This window comes from Chionomys nivalis, chromosome 2 (genome assembly GCF_950005125.1).
Source record: "Chionomys nivalis chromosome 2, mChiNiv1.1, whole genome shotgun sequence".
Taxonomy (NCBI): Eukaryota; Metazoa; Chordata; class Mammalia; order Rodentia; family Cricetidae; genus Chionomys; species Chionomys nivalis.
Genome location: NC_080087.1, coordinates 60,497,007 through 60,510,590, shown reverse-complemented (window position 1 = coordinate 60,510,590; position 13,584 = coordinate 60,497,007). Strand labels below are relative to the sequence as shown.

Below are 13,584 nucleotides of genomic sequence, written 5' to 3'. Positions count from 1 at the left end.
CTCTGCCTCCTGAGTGCTAGGATTAAAGGCATGCACCACCACCACCCAGCACACACAGAAATTTTTATTCAAAATTTTCTTTAATTTAAAAATAACTGCTAGGAAAATTGCAACTTAGAGGAACTAAACAATCAAATGACATCAACACAGATAAATTGGATGTTGATGTAGACTTTAGGGTAGCCACGATGATAAAAATATGGCAAAAAGCAATTATGAATTTCCTTGAAATGAATGCAAAGACCAAACAAACAAACAAACAAACAAAAAAACCCTCAGCGTGAAGGCAGATCCAGGCAGATTTGTGTGAATCTGAGGCCAGCCTAGTCTACAGAGTAAGTTCCAGAACAGCAAAGGCTAACTATGTCTCAAAAGGAAGTGGGGGGGGTGAAAATAAAGTAATCAGACTAAACCAAATAAACAAAACCCAAATGAACACACAGACAAGCACACAGCAAGCACCTCACTGGATTAACTCAGAGCAGAGATCACCAGGCAGAATTGCCCTTGATGACAGAAAAACACAGGTAGTCCCTTGAAGAGTAGCAGAAAACAACCCTGTTTGTATTAGCAAGCAAGAACATATCTTTCTTTTTTTTTTAGTTTTATAATAGATTTATTTTTAAAGGGTAAAACACTCAGACAATTTAAATACAAGTCCAACAGAACCGCTGTCAGTCAGTCATGATGCAATCGGGCATTCTTGGAGTCCTCCGGATGAGGAAGAAGGCTCTGGCAATGATAAGATAAGTTGGGTTTCTTTTTAGTGTATAGTCACCGACTCTTAAGTGCCACCTTTAAGGTGCCCAGTGCATTGAAACTAAATATTCTAAGCACAAAACAGTAGAGCTGAAACAACAGCGACTGTCAACTAAGGCTTACACCAGGCAATGATGCCCATCTATGGCCCAGTTTGACTTTCACAAAGCCCTGATAGTCAGTCTTCACTGCCACTTTACATGGGACTAAATTCACAGTTCAGCAACTTGTCCAAGATCATCAGACTCACTGCATAAGGGGTATTACAGCCAATCTGGGTCTCTGTCTCTGAAGCCCACTCTCTTAGTTGGGAGCAACCCTAGGCCATCTCTGCTTCTTGGAGCAGGTAAGGCTGTGCTAGGAGGGTAACAGGGATGGAGGTTCATTTCTGGGTTGTGACATGCAGTATTTGTGTTAAGACTGCTTTTAAGAAGGCTGACCCAGGTGGTGGCACACGCCTTTAATCCCAGCACTCAGGAGGCAGAGACAGGCGGATCTCTGTTGAGTTCATGGCCATCCTGGCCTACAAGAGCTAGTTCCAGGACAGATGCCAAAGCTACAGAGAGACCCTGTCTTAAAAAACCAAAAGAGGGCTGAATCCTGTCCAGGAATGATGCTCCCAAGCCTCTCTTAAAGATCACAGCAAGGGTTAGGGCTTGGATGGCAGATAACCATAAAGGGTCTGTGCTCTCTAACTAATGACAGTCTCTATCAATACTTCCAACTTCTATGAGTCTTGTTTAATCCTATGAGAGAATGTGGTTTAATGTCAGGTTATTTACCTGAAACTTTATTCATATACATCCTTCTTATCTGCAATGTAATCTACAATTTCTTGTGGACACATTAACTTCTCTGCATCTATATCAGGAATTTCAAATCCGAATTCGTCTTCCATGGCCATAATAATCTCCACTTGGTCCAAACTGTCTAAGCCCAGGTCCTTCATAAAATGAGAATTTACTGAGAGCTTTTCTGGGTCAATCTTGTCATAGAGTTTCAAGACATACAGCACTCGGTCCTTAATTCCCTCTAACGTCAAAGGGGGTGCGTCACTGTACTGGCGGCACAAATGTGTGACCCTTCCAGGCACCTGCGTGAGGGCCAGGGCGGACTGCAGAGTCCCGGACCTCCTCCGGGTTCCCTCAGGGCAGACAGTGATGCTGAGTGGCCGGGCCAAGGCCAATGTGGGAAGCCGGGGCAGCGGCGCGAAGGCCGCGGGCAGGCGGCGGACACAGGCGGAAAGGACACAAGCCGCCATGGCTGTGCCAACCCAGAATCAGAACATATCTCTCTATACAGTGAATTCCTTTCTAATACATTAAATCTCATCTCCATCTTCTAGAGAAGTCGGTGGACTTACTTGCCTTTGTTTGATGTAATGTAGTGAATGAGAATGAGGACATGACCACTCCTAGGCTTGGCTGAGGAGAAGGTTTTATAAGGGAGAGAAAAAGCCAGAGGCCTTCTGAAAGAGTCCAGGGCACAGTGGGAAAGTGGTAGATTGAACATAACCAGCAGACCCCAGACAGGACTGTGGGTGGGGCAGGGAGTGAGGAGGGCTGTGTGGAGAGCAGAGAGGAAGAGAAGAGAGAGGGAAGAACCAGGAGAGGGAGAAGAATCAAGGAAGGAACAAGATAGTGAGGAGCCCAAAGGGCTGTGCTACATAGGAAAGACCAGTTGGGGGAAGGGAAGGAAGTTCAGGGGCTGAAAAGGTTTTGGGTGGGGGTGTTGGGCTGGGTGAGAAATTCTGAGAGGAACCAAGACTCTGTAACAGGTACTTGCTATGCTGAGAGATCCCTGTGGCCAGTGTCTGCTTTAATATGTTAGTAGGCACATCAGTTAGCCATTTGACCCTAGTTTCTTTGGTACTAAGCATAGGCCTTGCTGTTATGTTAGTTCCAAAGCTTTGCCCACCAAGTCTTAAGACTCAAAAAGGCGAAGTTTTGTAAGCTTCTCTGAGCTCTTCCTTGGGTATGTTGAAAACCCAGACCACAGGTAGTTGTCGTGTGCGTGTGTGTGTGTTTGGTTTGTGTGTGTGTGTGATAGGGTCTTATGTAGCCCTTCCTGGTTTGGAACTTGCAATGTAGATCGGGCTGGCCTCATATTTTCAGAATTCCTCATGTCTCTATTTCTCCAGTGCTAGGATTACAGGTGTACCACAATGCCCACCCAGACTAGCAGATATTTCTTATGGTTCCTCAGATAAACTAGTGCTTCTTTGTTCCCTCAGGACCCAGAAGCATAGCCTCCAATTTAAAATACGATTATGTAACAGGTCCACAGACCTTGGCAGCTCTGCCAGGTCTTAGTACAACTGACTCCATGATAGAAGTACCATAAAACACAGCGCATACATAGCACCACCTGCCGAAATGAAAACAAAGACCCGATCCATCAAAGTCCAGAGTTCTGAAACTCTCTAAATGTACTAACCTTGATTTTGGGCTTCTGTCTTTCCACTTCTGGCTGACTGTTCTTGTTAGTTGAAGTATGTCAACCCAGGACAAGGCTTTTGTGTTTAAAAGCTCACCTTGAGAAAGGTTCAGGGCTACACTGGGATCCCAAACACCAAGTGTAGTGGTTGAGCAAGCAGCTAATAAAGACTTTTCATTGATTTAAAACCCTGTCTGAGCAGTCTTCTCAGGTGGGTGTGCGACACAGTCATGACAATCCTTGGAACTCCTGTTAGTTCTGTCAAGTTTGGGAAGTTTAAATCTAACTATATAATTCTTAATACTGTAGTTTACTGGTCTTTGTACAAAATGAAAAATATTTTTGTAATGATGAAAGGAATGTCTTTTTAAAGCCTAATCCCACTGCTGTCAGAGTAAATTAAAGTACTTCTCAATGACTTCAGGAAAACCAGAGATCTCCTGCACCTGTTTTGGACCAGTTCATAATTATGTTTTATGGCTTCAATTTGTACATGTACTTTGGGAACAATTTTGATACCTACAGTCTTTGTTTAGCTGTTTCAACTGTTTTGTAACTTTAGGCTTCTAGAGTTTAAACCAGAAGTCTGCTGTTAATTAGACTGAGCTAATTACTTGCATATTCTAATTGCCCTAGCCAGCTATGCCTGAATCCATCCTAATCTCCAAGACTTGAAGTTTGGCAGTTCTTCCACTTGGCAGAAGTTGCTTTCCCAATTTGGAACTTGGCTACTAAGGCCCCTCTCTTCTGACAGGACAATAACAGAGGGAACATTGCAACAAAAAATGAGATCCTAATCACTTCCTCCCTCTGGACTCATGCACTCATTATGACTATTTCACACACACTCACACACACTTGCATGTACACCACCAAGTGAAGTGCTTCCAGTGTTCTAGGCAAGGTATATCCTTTGAGGAAAGGTAATTAGCACTTACCACATTTAATTACCTCCCTCAGTTGAGTCTCATATTTTTAAGGTTTTTCTGACTTTAAATTGTACCTTAAGGAACTATAAATTCTGCATGTTGGTGAAGGAATTATTTACTACTCATCCTTCACTTCCCTGCCTCAATTTCTCCATTTATAAGACTTATATTAATGCCTATATTAGGAGTCTATGATAAGAATCGACTGTGCAGTGCACCTGGGATATGATAAGCCTAAGAAATAATGATGTTGGCAGTTGTTACTATTACTCACGTTTTGAAATAGAATGTTTTCATCTCTTTTACCTATCAAATTCTTCATGGACAGGACAATCTTATTAACTCCTGTGTATCATTTTCAGAGGCTTTACCTGAAGTCAGCTGATGCTGTTTCATGGCTGTTTTCAACACCAGTACTGAAGATTCTTGAATGAAAATGAGGACATGACCACGCCAAGGCATGGTCGAGGGGCAGGGTTTTATTGTAGATGTGCAGGAGAGTCCAGACAGAGGCAACTGAAAGAGTCCAGAGCAAGAGAGTGAGCACGGCCAGCAGACTGAACCAGGCCCTGAGAAGAAAAGAGAGAGGGGAACAGTGAGAGAGGAAGAGAAGAGAGCCACAACAGCAAAGAGGCCAAGGGTGAGCAGAGAGAGAATCACAAGAACACATGACCGAAATGGTAGGTTTATATAGAAATGAGAAGCTGGGGAAAGCCAAGAGAAGCCCGTGGTCTGAGATGTTTAGGGCAGGGCACATTTCTGAGTTAAAGTTAGATTTACATGTCATTTAAAAAAAGAAAGGAAAGGAAAGGAAAGGAAAGGAAAGGAAAGGAAAGGAAAGGAAAGGAAAGGAAAGGAAAGGAGGAGGAAGGAACCCCTGACTTCTGCTGACACTTCATCCTCCCCTACCCTCCCCAACTCCGATGCACACTTGAAGACCGTATGATGTCTTGCACTGGGCACCTCCACTCTTGCCACCCTGCCAAGGATAAGGAGTCCTGTGCACCTCCCCCAGGTAGCACCATCCATTCCTGTGTTGGCCTAAGCCTGGTGCTGCCCAAGGACTAGCAAAAGCCTGGTGAGCCTTCCCCAGATTTCAGAAGATGAACAGTGACAGTCTTGTAACTCTACAGAAGGCTCCTGCCCTCAGATGTCACCAAGTGGAACAGGAGGTTACAGAGATGTCCCTGAGCTTTTGTTTTCTGTAGATCATAATTGAGAGAGTCATGGAGAACTGGCAGTATAGCCTGGAGATCTTCATCACTAATAGTCAAAATAAACTTCTTGAATCATACTATTATTTCCCACTGACTAGCTTACCAGAATTCATTCATATAATTATTTATAGTTCTATGAGGAGAGTTGAATTCCTCAGAAAGGTGGACATGGAAGGGAGGTTGTTATGTTCATATTTTATCTCTCTTTCCATATATTATTACTGGGAGAGGAGACAGAAATCAAGGACAGTGCCCAGAGATATGTACTGCTTGTACATTTATTCTCCCAAGAACAACCCTCCTGTAGAACTAAAGTTAATTTTATTTAGGTTTATATAAATTCTCACTTGATAGACATAATTGCTTTACACACACACACTTTTTTATTAATGCCCTAATATATCATGCTAATATATGTGTAATTTAATGTATATAATCATGCTCTAATATTATATATGCACACACACACACTTCGTACTTTAAATTGTCCTCTAGAAATGTAACTGGAGGCTGACGATCTCTGTTATTGATGGAATTGGCAGGCTTGAAACAATGACTCCAGGTGAGTAGATTGTCCTGGAAATCCAGACCTAGTGACAGGTACTGTGCAGCTCAATGGATTGTTAAGGGAAGATCTAGTTTTCAAGCTAGCTTTTATTGTTTTGTTTTAATCTCTATATCTCAATTCTCTGTCTATATCTTGACTTGCTCAGAAAAGAAAACGGAATGTTGTTTAATGTTTCATCAACTATCACCAGAAATGAGTATCAAACTAGTGTATAGCAAAGGAAGAAGGAAATATGGTGCATATTAAAAGTAAGCAATAAACAAAGAAATAAGGAAAGTCAAATAAATAGGGAAGGAGGATATATTAAAGATATGTGCAGGTAGTACAAACAGCACTAATAACTGTTTCTAGTGTCACTCCTAGAGTCTGCTGAGGCCTGGGGGCTCATGGACATCAGAATGCTGATTTTTTTCCTCTCTGTGGGCTGCCTCTATTTAGATTTTTTTTTTTTAAAGAGGTGGTAATTGGTGTTCTACAACAAATACAGTTACAAGTACCATCAATGATCATTAAGGAATTCTGTTATGGACGGAAGAGAATTAACTTATGAATTAATAATCATCTTCCTAAGGAGAAAGCTCTCGCGTATTTTACAACTGCTGTATAATTCAGCACATTGGTTCTATGGGAGAACCTCGGAGTTTGTGATTAAAGGGAGTCTGAACTGAGGACAAAGAATTGATTAAATGTCTACCTAGATTATTTTGGTGAGATTAATTTATAAAGCACACCTGGAACTATAAATGGAAAGAATTTGTTCACTGCATAGTTTGTTTGTTTGTTGTCTTGTTTTCGAGACGGGGAATTCCTATATAGCCTTTGCTAGTCTGGAATTTACTGTGTAGACTAGACGGGCCTCAAACTCACAGAGATCTGTCTGCCTATGCCTTTTATGTGCTGGGATTAAAGATTAAAAGCATGCATTACCATGCCAAGACTTTGTTGCTAATATTTTTTTAGTTCTATGAAAATTTCATATAATGTATTTAATCATACCCTCCCCACTGCTCCCCAGCCTCTCCCAGACCCCAGATCCCAACTTTCTGTCCTCTCTCTCTCTCTGTTTTTTTTCTCTCTCTCTAATCAAGAGATTAATTTATGCTGATCTTGTTCTCCTAAGTGTGGTACCATCACTAGCACATGGTTGACCTGACTGGGGCCATATCCTTAAGGAAAAAGTATCTTCCCCTCCCCAGAAGGCACAGACTTTCAATAGCTCCTCAGTTAGTGAGAGAAGTTGATGAATTCCTTTCCTATCCATGCTCGAATGTTCCCTGTCTTCATCTTGTTCAGGCAACCACAGTGGCTGTTAGTTCATGAGTGCAGTAGCCTTGTCTTGTCCAGAAGACATCCTTGTACCAGTCCTCCCTGGCCTCCACCTCTTACGTCTTTCCACCCCTCTTCCACAATGAGGCAGTGACACAGATGTCCTGTTTGTGGCCACACTCTCCGGACACTTATTCTCTGTTCTTTGTGAGTTTCTGCATTAACCACTGTCTACTTCACAAAGAAACTTTTCTGATTAGGTCTGAGACTGAGCTTATCTTCAGGCACATGTTTGATCCTATTCACTTCATATGTTTCTTATGAGCTACAAATCAGATAATGTACATAAGTACTAAGAGTGGAGTTTAACATGATTGATATGAATATTCAACAAATACTAGGTTTTTACTTCCCATCCTTTTCTATTTAGGAGTTATTTTCCACTGTATGAAATGGAGCTATGGTAACATTTCATCTCTCTTACTCTTAGATCAATATAAATAAAACCTGGCAACAAGCTATACTTACTTCTGAATAGATCTTCTTGCTGTTTAAATACCTGCAATTGTGAAGCAGAAACATTCAGATCTCCATGAGTATTAGTCTATTCTGATCGACACGGGAAGTTTCAGGCTAGCCAGGGCTATATAGTGAGACCCTGCTCCCTGCTTCAGAAACAAAGAAACAAAATAAAACAATTTTAAAATGCCCCATAATTTGAACTAAAATACCATTGTACTTCAGCACTATCCTTCCATGGCTTAATCCATAGGTCTAGAGGCAGAGACATTCCAGTTACTAAGGTAGAATTTGGGCTGGAGAGATTGCTTACTGCTTTTTCAGAAGACCAAATGCTGTTCCCAGCCCCCACCTCAGGCCTGTGACTCCAGTTACAGAGGATCTGATGCCTTCTTCTGCTTCCATGCTCACCCACATACTCATGGCTGACATAAATAAAAATAAGTACATTAAAAAAGAATGTAACTTAGTTATGTCAAAAAGTAGAATTATGAGAAAATGACTGTAGGTAGGTCATCATGGGAAGTTTTTACCAAAAACTCAAATCAAGAATCTAAAATGGGGGTGCCAGATGTGATAGCACATGCTTTTAATTCCAGCACTCAGGAGACAGAGGCAGTCAGATCTCTCTAAATTTGAGGCTAGCTTGGTCTACATAGGAAGTTCTAGGACAGACAAGGCTACCTAGAAGGAACCTGTTTTAAAAAATCAAAACAAAACGAAAAAACAACAACAACAAAAAACCCAACAACAAAATGCAAACAAAAAACCCAAACAGTGCAGCTATTAATTTATTCAACAACTACTTATTATATATCAAGCCTATAAGAGCAGGAGAAACATCTATTCTCATAGCACTACCTTACTGCAATTGTATGAATGACTCTAGTGATGCTCTTGGGTTAAGTCTTAGATCTCAGTTTTTCAGATATGGGGACATTTTTCTGTCAATTTAAACTTTTGTTTCATTATGCCCTTAAGGAATAGTAGAACTCTCTACTTCCCAAGTATCTTTAAAAACAGAATGTGCAAAGCCAGTGGTCTCCAAGCAGGTGAAATGAGCATCAAAGTCCTTCCCATGAGGAAGAGAAGACAGAATTAAAATTACCCACTGAGCCAACTCCTTGAACCACCTTCTCTTGTGGGTTTGTTGTCTAATTACAGGACCTTGGCACATGTACCAAATGGATCAAAAGGAAATGTGAGGGAGCAATGTGATTTTGTTTAGACCCGGGTTCTTAAAACGGTAACGCAGTGCAAAGGGCTGTGATGAGCTCAGCAGAGTGCATGGTTAGTAGGCACAATACCTAGAATCACTTAGGTTTCCTCTCTGTCACACACAAATGAAGTTAAAAATGAACCATAATTCCCGTAGGAGTTGGAGGTGTATGCAAAAGTTTGATTTGGGATGGAAAGATGATGCAGTGGTTAAGGGTGCTTGTTACTCTTGCAGAGGACCAGTTCCTTGCAGAGTTCAGTTCCCAGTACATGAATGGGAGTTCACACCTGTAACTCAAGTTCCAACATATTTGACACTGTCCTTTGTAAGAAATTTTGTAAGAAACAAACATGCATGTGGTAAATATACACACATACAGGCAAAATATTCATACATATAAAACTAAAACAGTTTTCTCTCTCTCTCTCTGTGTGTGTGTGTGTTTCAGCTCTGTTGGAATATTCAGGGAAGAGGGAGTGGTGAAGATAATGGGTAGGTTTACCGATTCCCTGGCCTGCTCAGCTGGGATGCTCACCGAGAATGTCTGGCAGAGACACATTGCCCTGGCTATTATTGTGTTTTTACACTGGCATCTAGGCATCTGGATTTGGGAGGATTATAGGTCTAGGTGCTGATTTCTGGATTTGTCTTTTTGGGTGGGTGTTTTGTTCTTTGGTTTCTGTTTCCTCTCTGGAGTTTTGGAGAGAGTGCTGTGTGCTTTTTTTGGCCATGTGCTGCTTGGTAGGAAAGTTTCTTTGGACTTAATAGTTGTGGACACTGGTTGTTCCAGGTAAAATGTGTTTCTGGGTATTGGGAGCTGACACTTAGGAATGGGATAGGCTAAGGGTCTAGTAGGGTTTGCAGGAGTGAGGAGAACAGAGCGTTCAACCAGGGTCTGTTTATGTCATCTCCTTGGAATGGGGAAGACAGGAAAGAAGGGTCACCATAGAGGATCTGTGATACTGCTGGGGATGAGACGGGGACTGGGTCTAGAGGAAGAGAAGCAGGACTATCTACATACAGTCTATCTTCTTCCCTGGCGGAAGTGGTCTGTGGGTTAGCAGCAGTGCCTTCTAATGTTGGGGGCTGGGATGTAGTAACAAGTGGGGGAAAGGGAGGTTAGGAGGAGAAGGTCATGGAATCCACGGAGATGTGGGCAGAAGAAGAGCAAGCCTCAGTAGGCGTTCTGTCGCAGGCCTACAGGGAGGAGTTTCAGTGAATATTGAAATTGCCCATGTTTAATTTCCAATTGCTTAAAATACCCCAACCCCAAGAAGTAGGAGTAACAGGATACAAGGAAATGAACAGACCAGTTGAAGGTTGCAGGCTACAGTCATAGCTAAACATTCTGTTGCTAGAACAAAACCAGTCATGTTCATACCCTAGACCAAAACATTCTGTAGGTAAACCACTCCCTGGGTGGAATCCAACGTTATCTCCTTAAGGGAACCGGAACCTTAGTTGGATCCTTAGACTTTTGTTTAAGGTAGAAATATATCTACTTCTCTATTCCTGAAATACAAGGTCTGGATATTAGCCATCCCTGTTGATGAGAACCTTGAGAGAGCAGAACTCTCTAGAATCTAAATCTAGGTGGGACCTTGGTTTGAAGTAGAAGCACAATAACCTTGCAGGAATAGAGGTAAGTTCCAACTCTCTGACCTTTGGTCAAGGTGGAAATATGCTCACATTTTTGGGCTTCCACAACTCTCTGCTGCTTGCTTTCTGGTCAAGACATGAGCTCTCATCTTGCTGTTCCATGTCTGTTGGCTCCCTTTCATAGTGGAATCTTATCCCTCTAGAACTTTACGTCCAAATAAACCCTCCCTTTTCCTTTGGTCATGGTGTTTTATCACTGCAATAGAAAAATAACTAATATACACATACAACAAATTTTCCATAGAGGTAGCATTAGTCATTTAGCATACTTAATTATTTTTACAAAAAATTGAGCATTTTTTAAAAAATTAAAACTATATAACAAGCATATATTGTTTCTACTCTTATGCTCATCTACTCTGATTTCCCACTAGCATCCCAACATGCACACTGTTAGTTTCTCAGAGTGTGTTTATATATAAATATAAACATACATGAATATTCTCATTGTCCCGACTTTCTTCTTACAAAAGTAGCAATGTGGTGTTTGGCATTTGGCTTCCTTTTTTATTTTAATATTTTTTATTTTCGAGACTGGATTTCTCTGGGTAACTCACAGAGACCCACCTGCCTCTGCCTCCATAGTGCTGGGGTTAAAGGTGTGCACCACCACACCCGGATGGCATTCAGCATATTAAACTTAAATAGTCTCTCTTCTTTCCTACTAGGACACAGGAAGGAGATTTTATATCTACTGAGCCAATATACGATTGCTTTAAGGTTTTTGACAATTCAATAGCTAAACACAAGTTTTTTGCTAATTTTTATTTATTTCAGGGTTAAGCAGCCAGAAACCAACAAGTGGCTCTCTCCGCCAACAAATATAGTCAGTCATTTGTAGAGAAGATGCTCATTTTTAAACTAAGAAGGGAAACCATCCACTTATAACAATGATGTTTGTGATAGGTTGCATTTTGTTGTGTCAAAACATGTTGCAGTCTTAACCCTAGTAACTGTATGTTACCTTATTTGGTTATAGAATCTTTGCAAAAAAGTTGAGATCAGTCATTAAGATGGGTCACAATCTAACATGCTGGCATAACAGAGACAGACAAGTACAGAGAGACAATGTGGTGACAAAGGAAAAAGCTATTTGCAAGCCAAGCAAAAGCCAGGATCAGCTGGGAATGGAGTCTTGCTACAGCCCTGCTATGGAGCTGATTGGGTGCATCTTTATTCCAGACAACTAGCTTCCATGATTGTGGGACAATAGATTTCTGTTGTTTCAGCAACCTTGTTTGTAGCACTTTGTATGACAATCTTAACCAACAAAATATTCTTTATAAACCTTCCTTTTAAAATTGCTTAGAGTAGAAAAATATGTAAAAAGTCTAGCTTTTCAACATTAAAGCAACACTTGTAATTTATCAGTAATATGGCATGGTGTCTGGGACTTATTTCTCTATTTGCCAGTCATAGAGGGTTAAGGGCAGGAGAGATGTAACACACCAACACACTCTGTTTCCTACTTCGTAGATGTCTTACTGAGGTTAGAAATGAAGTTCCTTGTGTATGAATATCATTTGTAGACACCACACATAAATAAAATTACTATAATGCTAAGTTAGCATGTCACATTTCAAATGGTAATACACTATTAATAACTTTTTTCATTTTTAGAAATTAATGTCTGCACCCTTTCCTCTAAGTTATATTTAAAATCCTAATGCAAGTAAATCATGGTAAAGATGGTTGGTCTGCTACAGACCATCTTTAATTGATACAATGATTTTAAGTATCTAAAAGAATCCTCCAGGCAAGTGAGATGGCTCTGAGGATGATGGAGCTTCGGGGGTCAACTCTCACCACCTGAGTTGGATTCCTGGCACTCATGTGGTATAAGAAGAACTGTCTGCTTAGTTTCCTCTGATTTCCACACGTTGGAACACGTGCACACATGCACACACATGTTTAAGGAAAAAGAACCCTCTGTACTGCTCAGTAAATTATGTAAGAAATACTGTATGTATTTGCCAATGTAAAAGCATCTTTAACCAAACTGACCCAATGGAGAAGCGGGCAGCCATCTTGGATGTGAGTTCAAAGGAGCCAGTTGTTTAATTCCTAGGGGAGTCACAATGGAATTTTGATTCTGGTCAGCTTTTTGATTTCTCTCACCCTTTAAGCCAGAAATGCCCTTTCCTAGAAAGCTGCACTGCGGACAGTTGAACTGAGTTCTGAATCCCAATCCAGAAGTTCGGAGAATGTAGGCAGTGGTTTGGTGATTTGCCCTTCAAGTACGCATCTGGTTGTCTTCCAGTGGTCATTTTCAAACTTTTACAATTTCAGTTTGCTTACATACCCTGTACTTTTAGTTCTGAACAAACCTGGTTTTATTTGTTGAAACACTGAATCGCTTTTTATCAATTTCCACCAACAGTCAATTCACAAGAGCTTTGCAGCCGGCTGACCATCCCTGCGAGAATGGAATGAACTACGAAATTATCAGGACTAACGTGGGAAGCTACACCGGGACCACACGCACAGCTACATATCTGGCCACGGACCTTACGGCTTTTTATGTGATCATCCGTAAGTCTACTGAATTTGGGGTCAAGCACACGTCTTATTAGGCACAGCGGACTCCAGGTCCCGCGGCTCGGGGGAGTCACACGCACTTTCTGAATGCGGTGAGTTCCAAGCATCCCTCGCCGCCGCCCCAGCCGCTCGCGGATGGCTAACCCACCCCGTAGTTCACCGCACCGAGCGCGGGGCTGAGGAAGCCAGCGCGGGCTGTCGCCATCGCTCGTGCTCAGTGCTACCCACGGGGCGCGCGACAGACGCGAGGAGGAAAGGCCGCGGGCCTCGCTCGCAGCCTCCGGGAGGGCAGCGGGGCCGCGCGGCCCGTGCGCGCTCAAAGGCCCCGGGGACGCGCTTGGGAGGGCGGCGGCGCTTGGGGGGGAGGCGCGTGACCGCGGCAGGGCACGCGCCGGGCCGAGTCCCGTGGCGGCGGCGCGCGCACGCCCGGCCCAGGAATGAATGGAAGGTTCAATCTGGCGCGCTGGACGCGGG

At 42.3% G+C, this 13,584-nt stretch overlaps 1 protein-coding gene across 1 annotated transcript; it reads right to left on the bottom strand.

The window, feature by feature from the left end:
• Nucleotides 1–599: 599 nt before the first annotated feature.
• Nucleotides 600–2,029, bottom strand: LOC130870242 (acyl carrier protein, mitochondrial-like). The gene is made up of 2 exons (XM_057762860.1): nucleotides 1,542–2,029; nucleotides 600–732 (listed from the first exon to the last, which is right to left on the bottom strand). The coding sequence occupies exon 1, from the start codon at nucleotides 2,018–2,020 to the stop codon at nucleotides 1,550–1,552; it is 471 nt and encodes a 156-aa protein (XP_057618843.1). The 5' UTR covers nucleotides 2,021–2,029; the 3' UTR covers nucleotides 600–732; nucleotides 1,542–1,549.
• Nucleotides 2,030–13,584: the final 11,555 nt, after the last annotated feature.

Excerpts from the sequence above, each read along its gene's own strand:
- LOC130870242 (XM_057762860.1), bottom strand. The coding sequence starts at position 2,020 with ATGGCGGCTTGTGTCCTTTCCGCCTGTGTCCGCCGCCTGCCCGCGGCC.